This window comes from Equus quagga, chromosome 5 (genome assembly GCF_021613505.1).
Source record: "Equus quagga isolate Etosha38 chromosome 5, UCLA_HA_Equagga_1.0, whole genome shotgun sequence".
Classification (NCBI taxonomy): Eukaryota; Metazoa; Chordata; class Mammalia; order Perissodactyla; family Equidae; genus Equus; species Equus quagga.
In genome coordinates, this window is record NC_060271.1 from 28,891,956 (window position 1) to 28,908,027 (window position 16,072).

The 16,072-nt window shown below is 42.4% G+C and overlaps 1 protein-coding gene across 2 annotated transcripts in view; it reads right to left on the reverse strand.

Annotated features, from left to right (window-relative positions):
• The window catches only part of ARID1A (AT-rich interaction domain 1A), a 67,973-nt gene that overhangs the window by 30,431 nt on the left and 21,470 nt on the right, over positions 1–16,072 (reverse strand). The window contains exons 2-4 of one of the 2 annotated variants that reach the window (XM_046660678.1): positions 11,923–12,135; positions 10,201–10,653; positions 9,049–9,165 (exon numbers count right to left, since the gene is read on the reverse strand). In XM_046660678.1, coding sequence (XP_046516634.1) covers positions 9,049–9,165; positions 10,201–10,653; positions 11,923–12,135 — 783 coding nt within the window. The remainder of the gene's footprint in view (positions 1–9,048; positions 9,166–10,200; positions 10,654–11,922; positions 12,136–16,072) is intronic. The other variant, XM_046660679.1, reaches the window with a different exon arrangement.

Genomic DNA, 16,072 nt, shown 5'->3' on the forward strand with positions numbered 1-16,072 from the left:
GTTCCGAAGAAAACAAAAGGTTCCAGCAAGAGGAATCTGTGTGAGACACACAGGCAGGAAGCAGAGCTGAGCCACCAGCGACTAGAATAGAAACAGGAAATGGGCCCAGGAACAAGCATACAGTAATCTGCTGCAAGCAGCACAGGCTCCAGCAGGCACCAGGCAGTATCAGGGCCAGAGCAGCGTGACTAAGATGGAGAAGCAGATTGGCTAGCCCTGCCAGAGAACCAGCCTTCTGGAGAAGGGACGGCTACTTCACAGGGTACAGGCTGCTCTGAGCAGCCTGGGCAGATATGACAGAGGGGGTGGGGATTTCCTTTTTGAGACTTTGTGAGAGCACCTGGGCTACAATTCAAGGGGAGCAAGCACAGATACATGGTCAGATATGAAGGAAACAGGTCACCAACCTCAGAATGGCCTAGCTTCTCTGGGTACCAAAACTGCCAGTGGCATTTCTGTTATCCCTTTGAAAATAAACCATCAAAAACCTAGGCAAAAACTGTTGGCCCTGCCTCCTTTTACCACGAAATGTGGCATTAGGGAAAACAAACTGTAAAATTAAAATCTTTCAAACATTCCAATATTTTAAGCATTTAGAGGATTTCTGTTACTCCTCCCAATAAACTTAGATGACAAAAAGCTGGCCCCCAAGCTCAGGTAGGTAGCAAGAACCTAGGGGGCTATTCAACAAAGGTTTTCTGAGTTATCTGGCTGATACAGGTGTCAGATATAGACCTCAGTGCTCAAGCAGAGGTACCAATATAGTACTACGACAATATGAAGAAACTGCCTGAAGAAAATAGGGACGAATCCCAGAGAAGGTATTTTAGCTAGGTTTTGAAGCCAAAGTAGAAGTTTGCTGGGTATTAAAAAAGAGGGGGAAGAGTAAATCTTAAGCCAAAGAACACTGACAGGAACGATCGGGAGTTATAAGGAGCATAATGTACATCTGAGTGGCTGAAGATGAGCCTGTAGAGGTATAGTGGGAGCTGTGGATGGCCCCACAATGGGGTTTGGGCTGCAAGCATGGAGAGCCAGGGCCCCCCAAAACCACTGGTGGTGGTCTCCCACTCCCATCCCCCACATTCAGATTATTTAAATTTTACTAGACACAGTCAGTAAAATTTATTGTATTCCAAAGTCCCCAGCTTGGTATTTTATTGGCAAATTTTATAACTCTCAGGGTCTAACACCTTGCTTCTAAACCATTAGACAAATGAATCACCTGGGGATCTCATGTAATTGTGTTGGATTCAATAAAGCTGGAGTGGGGACCAAGAATCTGCATTTCTAGCAAGCTCCCAGGTGATGTCTGTGCTGCTAGATAATGGACCACATTTTTTCAGTAGCAAGAATCTAACTGATTAAAATTAGCATTAATCAGGACACTGTGTTCTAAGAAAAAAGGCACAGAACAGGACTTGCTCCCATCCAACACAAGGGGAACCAAAGAATTAAACTAGCCAACCTTCTACTGTTTGTGGTGATTCCCTAGTTGGCTACTTGGTCCAGCAGGCTTGCCCTATAGATTTGGCCATCTTCCCTCTCTCACCCCTCCCTGTCCCTCAGCTGCCTTTTTCACAACTCGTCTGTGCCTCCATCACAAGGTCATCTGGGAAAATTAAAAGTGGAATGGAAATCCACCTAGACTCTTTCTTTTAGGACAAGTCTAGTGAACGCTAAACGGCAAAGGGGTTGAGGCTTTTGGCTAAACATGAAGAGAAGATCAGATTGTCCATGGCTTTCCTCTGCTGGGTGGGATGCTAGGGGAAATACTTCACGTGAAATAGCAGAGAGAGCTGGATTCAAAGCCTGCTTCTGACCCTTAGTTTCTCCTAATATAGAACAGAAGTGGTTACTCAGTACATTTCAATTTCTGCTCTTCCAGGAGAACTGGTGTTGGCTTAGGTCCTTTCCTGGCCTCATTCCTGCCCTCCTAAGATTCAGATTCTACAGAACAACATAGTTCCCTTCCATTTCCCCTTTCCAGATCATTGTAACCCAAGCTCTGAGTTTGAGAACATCTCAGTAGTAAATCATGAGTGCTAATAGCTACTAGGTTGTTAAGTGAAATCTAAAAGAAGGGCTGGTGACATTAAAAGAATATCTATAGATAATTTAACAGATATTAAAAATTCCAATCCTGTTCTCCACCTCACTCCCAGCATCATTAACTTCTACTCCTACCTAACCAAAAGAAACAAATATGATCCAGATCTTCAACAGCAGCCTCTAGGACGTTTTCAGTTAAGGGTATATGGTCCCTCATGAGCTAACCCAGTGAGTGCCCTTGATTCCTTTCTCTCATGACTCCTGAAAGATGTGCCTGCTTATACCCTCCTAATATTCTGCCAGCATCTTCACCCTTCTATTTATCTGCCTTATATACATGCGAGTCTTGAGATGAAGCTGAGGAATTTGGGCTGATTTAGCTGCCTCCTCCTTCAATGTCTTTCAAGAGTGCTCTTTACCTTTACTCCTTTCCCTTGCACACTTCCTTTCCTCCAGCCCTAGGAAATCAGGTCCTCTTACCTAAAAAAGATTCCAATAACCTGCTTCACGACAAATCCAACTTTATATTTCTTAAAATATACTTATATTCCTTGAAACATAAATTGGATGTGGACTATCTTCCCCCTCCCTTGCCTTCCAGAAATATGACACAATCCTGGTCCTCCTCCAATCTCTAGCTATCTGTTGGGCACTTCTACCCAATGATTGCAGGCATTGTCCAGGGTTCCACCCGGCTTTTCTCTCCATACTCCACAGTTTAACTATTAACTTCTACATAGACACCTCAAACTCTATCCAGACTCAGCTCTTAACCTACATTTCAGTCTCCCATCTCCAACTACTAAGTAAGCATTTGTTTTTAGACATCTCACTATATGGAACTTCTCCTCAAAAATGAGTTTTCCTATTAACCTTTCTATTTCTGTCAAGGAGATTTCTCTTTCTTTTTTCCCCCCAGTAAATGAATATGGTTAAATTGTCCACCCAGCAGAATCCATTTATTCTCGGTTGTATAGATTCTTTCCTGTACATATCACAATTGGGACTAGGTAGCTATGCAAATGAGACAGAGGGGTAGAACTCCACATCTCTTGCCAGAATTATTTCAACAGTTTGTTGCTTCTGGACTACCCCCTTTTCAAACCATACCATACACCCATGGATCATTTTTCTAACAGTTTTATCAAGTTATTGCCCTAATTATATATCTGTAGGCCTGTAAGATCAGATCCAAATGATTGACTTAGCCCACTAGGGTCCTAAAACCTGTGATATAGCTTTCCTTCCTGTTACTCCCTACCCTAAGAAGCCTGATCTGGACCAGTGCCCCAAATATCATCTACACTATACCCCATCCCCACCTGGCCTCTGCTCGGGCTGTACTTTTCCTTTCTAACCACTCATGTACATCCACATCTAGCTCATTCTAATCTTCTGCCATGATGTCTTTCCTCAACTATTTAGACATCCTGGATCATTGACTTCACCAAATTCTCATAGTACTCATTGTAACATTCGGGCACACCTTATTACGTCTATCTTACTAAAGAAACAGAAGATAATCCTTGAGGGTTGCAACCATGCCATATTCAGAATCACAGACTTAAAAAGTTCAGGTTACCTCAGAAGCCCTCCTTCAACCCTTGTCTAGTGCTTATTTTCCTTCTATACAACACCCACAGCAAACAGTGTGCCAGGTTTTACTCTAGGGACAGAGAACTTACTGACTTTTTCTTTCTTTTCTTTTTTTTTTAAATATCCTCATTCTCCAGATCACAAAGGAATTTATGTCAGACTAGGGCTTAAACCTATAGACAACAGGTAGCTAGAGGTCTTAAAGCAGTAATATAACTTGTCAGGTTTGATTTTTTTTAAGATGATCATTTTGATGATTATGTTGAAGACAGGCTTGGAAGGAAAAGAAATGGAACAGTCAGGAGTTGGTGGAAAGACACCAGATGAGAGATAACAGGGGTCTGAAAAAAAGGCAATGGGGAAGGACAGGAGAAACCAGATTCAAAAGTCATATCTAAGACAGACTAGGATCTGGTGACCAACTTATGGAAGGGATCCAGTGTGATGACTGCCATAGAGCGGAGAGCTCCCAGGGTGGTGCCAACGGTGCCAACAATGCCAAGGGCTGCCTTACCCAGGAATAAACTGCACTGAGGCCATAGCTGCAGACAGTCTGTCTCTCCCAAGTCTCTTTTCTTTCCACCATTTTCAACCCACAGCCTTCTGTCCAGATCATCAAGAGTCAAACTATAGTGTAGGTCACCACTATTATTCAAGTTACCACTGTGGCTTCCTAGTCTAGTAATTTTTTTCTTCCCTTTTCAAAGGACTAGACTACCTAAGCTCATTGTTATTCAAGTATGGTATTTGCAACTTCAGTACCACCTGAGAGCTTGCTAAATGCAAATTCTTGGGTCCCACCCTACACCTACAGAGTCTGAATCTCTCTGGTTAGGAGTCCATAATCTGTGTTTTAATTAACCTCCACATGATTTTTAATGCAAGCTAAAGTTTGAGAAGCACTTATCTAGCTAGCCTCTCCATATCAGAGCTTTTAATCCTATATCCATTTTCCACCATGAATGGAAACTCTACTTCAGGTACACTTTCAAGACTAAAATGTAAATTTACAAATGTGCCTCAGTAAGAAAAATTTGGGAAGCGCTCATTATTCTAGGGACATCACATATACTTGGATGAATCACTTAAGTAGTAGCTTTTAAAGATGCAACTCCAAGTCATTCTCAAAAATAATTATAATCAAAAGTCAGATACCAATTTTCAGATGAGTCCCTTAGAGATTTTGCCCCAAAATAAAGAAAATTAAGGACGTAACGAAACACCCAGAGGTTTGCTCACCCATCCCTTACAAGCACCTTCTTAACATAAGGTGAAGTGGTAGCTATTTTATGAGATAGATGACAAACCCCAACCCCACTTCTTCCTAAGGCCAATGTCAGGAAGCACAAATAGATTAATCCATCCTTTAAAATGGAGTCTGGGCCTTCCCCTAACAGTCTGTGATACCTGTCTTGCCCTAGCAATGAAAACAACAATCTGGTAATATAGTCAAACTCTCCCCTGTTAGACATATACTTTCTGGATGAGCAATGTAATGGATACTGCTCAGGTTCATTCATTCAATGAGCTGGAGCCTACTATATGCTAAGCACTATGATGGCAATGAGCAAGACAGAGCAAGTCAGGTCTTGGTGAGCTCACATTAAGTAAATAATTCAAATTACACTTGAGATAAGCACTGATAAAAACCATGGGTGCTAACACAGTCTATTATAGCAAAGCAACCTGACACAATTTGGACTCGTGTAACTCCATCAGGCCTGCAAATCAGAATCACCCGGGACAGCTTCTAACCATACCAAAGCCCAAGCCCCATCCCACAAACAAATCGAAACTCTGTGAACCCTGGCCACTGGTTTTACAGGTCATTTGTTCCCCAGGTAATTCTAACACGCAGCCAAGGTAAAGAACCATGGGTCTTGGGCATCATGTGTTGGAAGCACAGAGGTCAATAACACAGTGCCTGCCCTCTAAGAGCTGACCATCTATAGCTATGTGTCACTTAACAATGAGGATCCATTCTGAGAAATGCCTTGTTAGGCGATTTCAATGTACAAACCTCATAGAGTGTACTTACACAAATCTAGATGGTATAACCTACTATCCACCTAAGCTATATACTAATATTATGAGACCACCGTGGACCAAAATGTCATTAGGTGGCACATGACGGTAGTGGAAGAGACTCAAGTAAGTAGAGGTATCAGGAGAATGCTCTAGGCAGTACGGAGCAAAGAAACCTCAGATACAGGAGAGTGCTGCTCTGGGTACAAGGATGAGGAAGTGATCTCAGAGGGCTATATAAGGTGCTTTTACCTATGTCAGCAAGGTTTGGTTTCTAAAGATGGGTACTTTATACCTTATTATGTCTTAAATATTGTAGGGTTTTTTATTTTTGTTTTGTAAGGAAGATTGGCCCTGTGCTAACACCTGTTGTCAATCTTCCTCTTTTTGCTTAAGGAATATTGTCACTGAGCTAACATCTGTGCCAATCTTCCTCTATTTTATGTGGGATGCTGCCAAAGCGTGGCTTGACGAGCAGTGTCAGGTCTGCACCCATGATCTGAACCTGTGAACCCCAGGCTGCCAAAGCAGAGCACGTAAACTTAAACAGTACGCCACCAGGCCAGCCCCTAGGGTGTTTTTTTTTTTTTATGTAAAATAAAAACTGCCTTTAGTCAGCGACGGCATCATAGAAGTTATTTAAGGTGAGTTTTGAAGCTTGATTAGGAAGGAGTTTTCTGAGGAAGTGATCTTGAACATGTAATCTGAAATATGAATAAGAGTTACGAGGAAAAGTGTATTAGGCAAAGGGAGGAGTGTGTGCAAAGGTCTGGAAGCAGAAAAAAGTATGGGGCCTTATAGAAATCAAGAGAAAGCTGAGAGCAAAAAAGGACAAAGTAGAAGTTCTCAAAGTGCCATCCCTGGTCAGGCAGCTTCGAGTTACTTGCTGGAAATGTAGATTCTCAGGCCTCACTTCAGACCTACTGAATCAGAACGAGAAGTAGAAGGGAACAGCCTAGGTAATATTAAGGATTATGAAAAATAATTGAGATGTTTTAAATAGAGGATAACACAATCAGGATAATAGTAGCTAAATGGTTTGGCATTAATAGCTGAACAGAAACTTCTCAAAATCTAATTTTTGTAATAATCAGGATTAGAAACCATACTGTCTTTAAATCAAGGGTCACAATCATAATGCCTTTAGGACTAAGCAGGTAAGGTGAATGAGTGAAAAGGGTAATGTGGAAAACTGGAGTGGCTGCCCTCCAGTCAGCCTAGCATCTGCTCTGGAGCCAAACACAAATAGGTGCCCCATAAACATCTGTTGAGTGAAAAGAATATACTGGCAAACCTAGGGATCCCTTAACACAGCTGCTTAAGAAAAGGAGAGGGCCCCTTGTAGGGAATCCCGACTTTTCCTTTCTTCAGCTCTGACAGTTTCCCAGCCTTGGCTAGGGAAATCTGGCATCAAACCAAAATTTCAAAGAAAAACCACCTTTTGTTTCTTGGTCCAAAAAGGAGAGGGATAAAAAGCAATTCAACAAACAAGATGCCAACAACCCAGCCAGCTCACCTCCTTCACGGAGCTTCTACCACAAAGCAAATGACCCATTTGGATGAATCGATAGTAGAAGCTTGAACTTGGGAATGCTCCTTGTGATAGGCTGCCCAGGAACAACCCTCCCCTGGGCTCAAGAAGCTGCCTGCACCTTCACTTCAGTGGGTCAGATAAGAAGCTCTTGGATTCAACAGGACAAGGCTCTCAACCCTTAGAAGACATGCAACGTGTCTGTATGCTAGGCTTCTCAGGACTAAAAATACCAAATACAGTTCTGCCAAAAGGTCACTAGGACCAAGTAGAAACTTTTTGAGGGGGAGCAACTTACAGTACTGGCAGAAATCCACTGAGCTGGGTTCTTGCCACAAAAGTACCTCACTCAAATGTAGTCATAGATGATGATGGAGTGGTAACACATTTCTGATTGAATCGGGTTAGAAAGCACAAACCAGTGAAGTTTAAGATTCAGAAAAGGACTGCAACAGGCATTAATGAGAAGGGAACAAAAAGGGATTGCCTTATTCAGACACTTCCTCCCCCAATTCCTCAGGTGAGAAAGTCAACAGTCTCAGAAGGCCCATCTGATAGTGGCTATTCATCCTGGCCTGGCCTGAACAACAGGTGTTGAAGGACTCTGCAGACACTGCCCTACTGAGTATGGTTCAGACATCTTCAGGGGTAGTCACGGGAGGCTTCATGATGAAAAGAGTTCTTGCCTCCTACCTATTCCCTTAAAGATCCAGAAACCATTTTCTCCCAAGTCAGAATAACTGAAGAGACAGGCTTCAAATCCAAGTAGAATCAAAATTTCGAGACTCTTATCTGGGCATGTGTGGCTAATTCATTTCCTAACTAAGAAGGATTTGTAATGGAGAGTTTGCTACTTCCTGTCTTACTAGATTCCAGAGCAGCCCATTTTATTCCTGTGCCTAACAGATTAACTTCCAGAACCTGAGTGATTGCCCACATGGAGTAGTGGAGCTAAGACTAGGGGTAAACGTTTCCAGAACCTGCCTGCTGTTAAATAGTTGGTGCTAACTGCCTTTCAGGTATCAAGTTCAGTCCCTTTGCCCTCTGAGATGATGATGATAATGGCTGACGTTTATGGAGTGCCTACAATGCATCAGCACTCTATATTGTCCTATTTAATGTTGATAACCACCCCAAAAAGTGAGTACTTTTAAGTTCATTCAACAGATGTGAAAACTAAGACACAGAGAAGTTAAGTGACTTGCCTAAGCTGCAGGGTTAGTGGCAGAGTCAAACGCAGACGCAAGAACTCTGGCTCCAGAGCCCAAGTTCAATCAGTAGACTATGCAGCCTTCCTCAGGATACAGACAGTCCATTCCACAAACACTAATCAAGCATCTGGGCACCAACCACTCTACTAGACAAAAGCACCTATTCATGCAAAACAACAACCAGAAAAACTGCTTTTACTCTGCCCGTGCTCAATGTGATAATCCACACTGAATGCACCCCAGATTCTACCTACTAGCTAAATACTAAAAATTAAGCCCTCAAAAGTAAGGTAAAAAAATTGAGACTTCTCTCAACTTTGATGGACAGCAGATAGTGTTTCCAATAGCTCCATCTTCTCTATCCCTCACCCAGGTCTATGCCTAAGAGCTCAAGATTTCAAACAAAAACAAAAACAAAAACCTCTAAACAGAGCTCACAAACCTTTTCCCTGGGCAGGTAGCTAAAAGAGACATTCTACAAGGTCGGCCCATAAATTCCTATTCAGAATTCTGAACCTGAATTCAAGGAATAGCTCATTTAGCGCAATACCACCAAAACATCCAATCAGAAACCAGTTTTCTTTGCTTCTTTTCTGTCCCCATCACCTTTTAGAGGGTAGCAGGAATACTCACAGGCAAGCTTGAGGGTCTTGACTGAAGACTCAGGTTCATATCTTCTTGCCCTCCCTTACTGGAGGTCATTGAGGCGGCTGAGGATGCCTGAGACCCAAATGAATCTTGAGATAACTCCTAAAAACGAGAAAAACAAAAGCTGTGAAGGCCTAGTATTAATAAGCCAGGCAAGCTTGCTTCATGGTGAAAGGGCCATGGGACTCTCTCACACAGAGGAAGTTATGTGTCCAAGTGTGCACAATATTATCTGAAAGCAGAAAAATACAAGCTGTGGCTCTAAGACAAGAATGTCAACAGTGGATATAAGACTCTTCCCAATGGCACTGTTGACCATTTACTGCCACCCACAGAGAGCTGTTCCTTGGGGTTAAATTCTAAAATCTGGCTAACTACAAGGTGTACCTACCAAGGAATGAGACCAATTATTTAAAAAACAAGAAAAACTCATGCTAGAACTTCCACATTAGAATGAATACTGCTTCCTTCAAAGACATTGTCTTGGGATGAGATATTTATTCCAACAATGCTACCAATGCACAAAATCTTTAGTGGACCTATCATCACTCAGTCATTTCTTCTCTTTTGGTTCTTTTAAGAACAAAGCCCAAATTGTTATTTTTCGGCTTCATCATCCACCTTGTTCATAGACATGGATACAAATGAATTTTAGCTATTTTCCCCTCAAAAATAAAAAGACTTGCCACCACTGAGAACAGTCTAGAGAATGTGATGTCAGCGCTGATGGCAATTTCAAATGAAGGAGTCCAAAATACTTTGGCAGTTGGAACGAATATACAGTATAGCCTCCCAAAGTGACTGTTTTCAAGGAGACCAAACTCACTTGGATGCTTAAGTTCTGAATGCTAATTAAAAAAAAAAAAATCAGTCCCATTACGTTTAATGTCTTATCTGTCCATGCAACTTTCCATTGCCCTATTTCTTCATCAGTAAGTAGAGCTGCAGGTTTTTATGCAGTTAAGAAGGTTATGCCTGTATTAGTTCAATCAATCCAGTTAGCATGTTTATCCAGAGTTTAACTGGTTTTTAAGTGCACGTTAGAGAACCAATTTGTATGGCAAAGTTCTCATGACACCAACCCGTAAGCTGCCTTTAGTCACATACAGGGAAGGGCAGGAGGCAAGGGCATCTTACCTGCGGTGGAGGGAAGCGCTGCTGGGAATAGGCAGTTTGCTGTGACTGCTGAGATTGGGGCTGAGGGTACGCAGCCTGCTGGGAGAGCGTCGAGGATGCTGGCTGCTGAGGTTGCTGCTGCTGGTAGGGAGACTGTGCCTGCGGCTGTGAGTAGGGGGGCTGACTCTGGGGGTGCTGCTGGGTCGTGGACTGCTGGGAGGGGTATGGAGTCGGGGACTGCTGATGTGGAGGCTGGGATGGCTGCTGGGAATATGGAGGCTGAGAGGACTGGAGCTGTGGTGGCTGAGACTGTGGCTGCTGCTGATATGAAGGTTGGGCATGAGGGGTCTGGGATGGTGGTTGCTGGGAGTAGGGTGGCTGCTGCTGCTGGGGATGAGGACTTTGCTGGTTGTAATATGGAGTCTGGCCCTGCTGACCATACCCACTGGGGCCTTGTTGTCCATAAGGAGGAATCTGTAGGAAAGGAAAGAACACTTTTAGCTGACTTTTCCAGATGAAGAAAGGTGAGGTATTCTGTCAGAAGCTATGCCCTGAGGATGAGTATAGAAAGCAGGCAAGCCAAGCCTCGCTCCGAGAACGCCCAGGGTTTTCTACCATCCCTGTCTAAACTGAGCCAGGAAGGATGGCCAAGTTGGGTTACTAGTTGGTTTGTTTACAAGTGGATTGAATTCATCCACAGAAAATTTACACTATTTAACATTTGGGCAACTTAGAAGAGTTCAAGAGAGGCTGTTTTCACCAATGAGCCTACTCTTTTTATCACAGCCTAGACTGTTTTTACAAGCACTAAGAATCTGTATCCTAGCCACAATGAATAGTCAACAGCAGCCTGGCTCAACCTACTGAAAACCCAGGGTTTAGTAATCCAGACAGCATGCAAATCACTAAGCTACTCTAGCTCTCGTTTTCATTTAGTCTTCATTCAAAAAACATTTGAGAGCCTAGTTGCTTGCTTGTACTAGGTACTATTCTAGGTACTGGGGATACATTTGATAGGTAGGCAAAAAATAAAATAACAGTAATATCCACCCCATCTCTCCTCCATTTTCTTCTTGAAAAAAAAAAAAATGACAGTATTCCATTTTCTACATTAAGGGCATACTCTGCTTCAAAGTCTTAGAAGTAAAGTTAAGTTTTATATTCTGTCCTTTACCATTTTCAGTATGAATATCACTCAAATACAAATGGTAGAAAATGCTGTCATAACAAAAATGACAATAAAAAGATAATGGTGCAGATGGCCAGACAAAAGGAAATGAGGGAAATTTTAACATTTGTAACAGCACTGTTAGTATCTTTACCATTCAATCTTCCCCTTTTCTTCTACTCCAAGTCCTTCCTAAACATTTGTTTTGAACCAGACAACTATATGCTGAGGGCCTTAAGAAACGTGAAGGGCCTCTTCCATCCCCAGGGCACATGGTGTGAGTAGTTTTCCTTGGTAGCAGGGGATAGGTGCTCAGCCACTGCCTTTCTTTCTTCCCATTTCCTTCAGAGATCACCGCTCAGTGGATACAAGTAGGCCAGCCAGGTCAAAGAAGAAGACAGATATGTACATGGGATGGTGACCAAAACCTTGGCCTTGTAAGTAGCAAACTCTAACTGAGCCATTGGCCTACGCTCCTTTCAAGAGGTTTGGAAGCCAACGACACTTTGATTCTATAGCTCAAGACCAGATCCTGGACAGCAACAAGGGTTAAGGTAATTGGAGTCACCATCTACCTGCTGTGCATAAGAGAGGCCGCCCATGGCACTCTGCGCCCGGCCCTGCATGGTCATCGGGTACCGTTGCGGGGTCTGGGACCCATATGGCTGCCCTGGGTACCCATGTCCTTGCTGTGGTCCTGACGGAGGTCCCTGTTGTTGCGAATATGGGTTAGTCCCGCCATATGGCTGAGGTCTCATCTTGCCCATCTGATCCATTGGACTGGATGGCTACAAAATAAAGAGCATTTCATTAACCTGCAGCTTTGATGGCCTCTGGCCAATATGAACACAAACCCAAGTATACAGGTCTGTATGCCACTTAGGAAAACAGCTACTATAAAAAAGTAATGGTAAAGACCCAGTAAGCCTTGGGCAGGTCATTTAACCTTCCTAAGAACCTTGATTTTGGCCTATGTAAAATGAAACCACCACCAGTTTGTAAAAGCATCTCGTAAGCTATATACTACTTTCTAAGTATTGTACTACTGGAGATCCAAAAGACAGGCCAGGTGTGGAGCAATGAATATATGTACTCCATGGTGTAGAAAACCAGAAAAAGGCTTTTCAGTTGGGAGAGGATGGTGCTGCTATACTCTGCCATGATCTTCAATAACACCAAAACTTGGTTTCAATGCTTCATATACTTGGTTGGGAATTCAAATACACAAGCATCTAGATGTTTCTATTCTTTAAATAGTGGAATCTTTTTTACTTGCACATCTGTAGCCCATTTGCACTATGGCACAAGTACTTAAAATTTATGCTTTCTTCCAAATGGGTAACATGGCTAAGTTACAGTTGTTGAGGGAACCATGACTCTGAATTTAGAGCCTTGTGCATCTCAACTAAAAAGTTCATATCCTTTAACATTCAAGAGTTTGAGGGTGTAAGGAGGATAGAACTTTTGTCTCTTTAAAGCACAAGATATAGAGGTGCAGCAGAGCACCAATAGTAAAAGCTCAAAGTTCAATTCACAGGTATTTGGCTATAAACATAGCTTTCTTTCAGCTTTGTGGGGCAACAGGTTCAATCAGCTCATTCACTTTTTGACATAACTTTACCCTATTGCAACTACGTAAGACAGAGCCTCAGCACACTTTCCCCTGCCAGACATGCCTACCTACATCTATTGATGGTGTGGAAGCGAGTGGGGAGTTTCCCTAAGGACCTTAAAGAGACAGATATACTGAAGTTGGAGAGTAGGCCTGGACCTGATATAAAACTTGAAAACTGGATCTTAAATTGAGGGTGGAAAGTAGAAATCAATACTCTGGGCCTGAACATTATTAACTTTCAAATTAAGGAGTTTTCAGTGGTTCTCAAAGTTTAGCATGTACCAAAATCACCTGGAGGGCTTGCTAAAAAACAGACTGCTGGGACCCATTCCCTAGATTCTTCGATGCTGTAGGTTCAGGGTCGGGACTAGGATATGCATTTGTAACAGTTCCCAGGTGATACAGATGCTGCTGGTCCAGCGACCACACTTTAAGAACCACTGGTCTAGATTACACATAGAGTCCCTTCTACTTCTGTCATTCTATAATTAATAAATTACTCTATAATTTAAGGTATATAAGACCTTAAAAAACAACAACAAAAACCCCTCCAAAATAAAGGGGAGGAAGTGTTCAAACAATTCGTTCTCTGTACATGTCTTTTTCTTTTGGCAGAGTACTACCCTAAGTGTTTTATAATAGGGGAAGTCAAGCTGTCATGAGGAAAATGGATAAGACAAAAAGCCACAGAGACTATTCTTCCAAATATCAAGAGGAAAAAAGCAGAAGCAAAGTTCTTTCTTAGGCTACAGCTGAAATCTCAGCTAAAAAGGTACCACTGATGATGGGAGCCTCCTCCAACTTTCTAAACTACAGAGAATCATAGTAAAATCGTATCCCAAATCACGACTACATGTCAATATTATTAAAGCACTGTTTCCAACAATCATAACTGAACAATTTTTGCCCAAGTCCTGCCTCTGTATTAGAAGCTGCAATAATGTTCCCAATCGTAATTTTGGAGCTACATGGATTCTCCTGGGACTGTTTAGGAAGTTCAAATTTAACAACAAGTGGACCAGTGAGTAATAAATAGCATGTGGTCTTCCCCAGATACACCTGGCAATGGAACCAAAACATCACCATTCTCTCCCATAAAGAGCTCGGGGACTTACACAGGGACATATAATGATGAGATCCTCATCTCATCCCAGACTGCAGTGACTGTCCATGTGGCCCCCAGGTGAAGAAAGACTTTTGCTGAACAGAGAGACCAGGCCACTCTGGTATTTCTATCAGTTCAGGTCTCACCACAACACATGGGAGGTAGTCATCACTTACCATGGTTACTACGGAGCTTCTAGAGCAATAGCTATTAACCAGGGCTACAGATTGGAATTTCCTGTAAAGCTTCACAAATGCCTGGGCCTCTCCCTAGAGACACAAGTTAGTGTGTCTTGAAGGGCTCTCCCCCGCCCCCCACCCCCATTAAGATCCTTGGATGATTCTAATGTATACTACTAGCTGACAACCAGTGATCTAGAGAAACACTGCCCAATAAAATTTTTGGTGACATGTTACTATCAAGTATTTGAAATATGGCTAGTGCGACTGGGGAATGGAATTATTTTTATTTACTTTTAATTAAATTCAAATAACCACATGTGGCTAGTGGCTATCACATTGAACTGCACAGTTCTAGAGCAATGCTTACAAATCATTTTCATCTTTCCCTACTCCACAATACCTCCAAACTTCCTACCTACTATATTCTGTACAGTATTGCACAGAAAGAGCAAAGAGCGGAGTCAATTGATAGTCTTGGGTTCAAATCCTAACTCTGTCACTGTCTGACCTTGAACACATCAGTTCTTTGGTTCTTCATCTAAAATGCACATAACACACTTCACATAGTTGCCAGTATTTAAATGTCCAATAAATAGCGGCCATTATCAATAATGATAAATAGTGATTCTGCCTGGCTCTAAAGCCCTCCACAGTGTGCTCCAGTTGTACACATTTTTCAGTCTCATGCCAAACTTTACCACACACGGCACATACCCAGCTCTATGCAATGGTACCCTGCCCTGCACTCCTGTCCACAATGGCTTCCACTAGTAGAAACCCAACCCTTCAACATGAAGCCACTTGACACTTCTTCAGCACACTCTGATCTCTCACATTTCTAAATGTCCTACTGTAAATTTAGTTTGGATCATAAATTTTAGCACTTAGTTATCCAGCTGACTGCAACTCTCAAGACTTAGTTCTGGGAAGGCAGAAATCAGGCGTTTTATCTTCAAAGTCGCCCCAAAGACCCCAAGTGCAAACTGGTGCTCAGTAACTTCAATGTACCAGGCTGCCCTACTGCAAGAAGTGGGTAGGGATACTATGATGAGAAAGTCCAGATCAAACTATGTAGCCACAGGGCCAGGGGCACACTCTAGACCCTAAATCAGGTTATGAGTTTGAGGGCAGAAAAAAATGTGGACTGAACTGAAAGAGAAGAGGGGAGGGTAGAAAAACAGCCAAGAGAGAAGAAACACACTTTTGAGAAGAAACTTCTGTGCCCTCATGTACCAGAGGTCTTCAAACTGCGCAGGCATCCCCAAACAACTGCTTAAAAACAAAAGGCTAAAGGCAAGTTACCTTTTCTTCTCTCATCAAGGGGCCTGGACTCCCAACAGAGGACAGCAACTTACACTGAGGCTAGTCAATAAAAGGTTCAAAGACTCTTCCACCAACTTTAGGAAATCTTTGCAGACCAAAAATAAATGCAAGTCACAGAAATTCTTATTCTAAAAAGAAAATTAAGACATTTCCCTTTCTTGGACATCAGATTTCTGATCCCCTCCCTGCACCAGAGTTATAATCAACAGAATATGCAGTTTAGCAAACTAAAATATATTCAATTCAAACAGATTACTCTGCTTGCATGTCAAAGTTAAACATCTGCTCATATCAGAAGGGGAGGTGGGTACGGACCTAACTCACACTTCTGACATTTAAAGCCATTGTGAAAGATTTGTGATTTGCAGTTATAGATGAAATGTCATCTTCCAATCTCTCGTAACAGAGAAGGGGCCTTAAATCTTCACTAATCAGTTTTATTGGAAAGTAGCAATTTCAGACCAGAAAAATTCCTACTACATGCAAGATAGAAAAGCCAG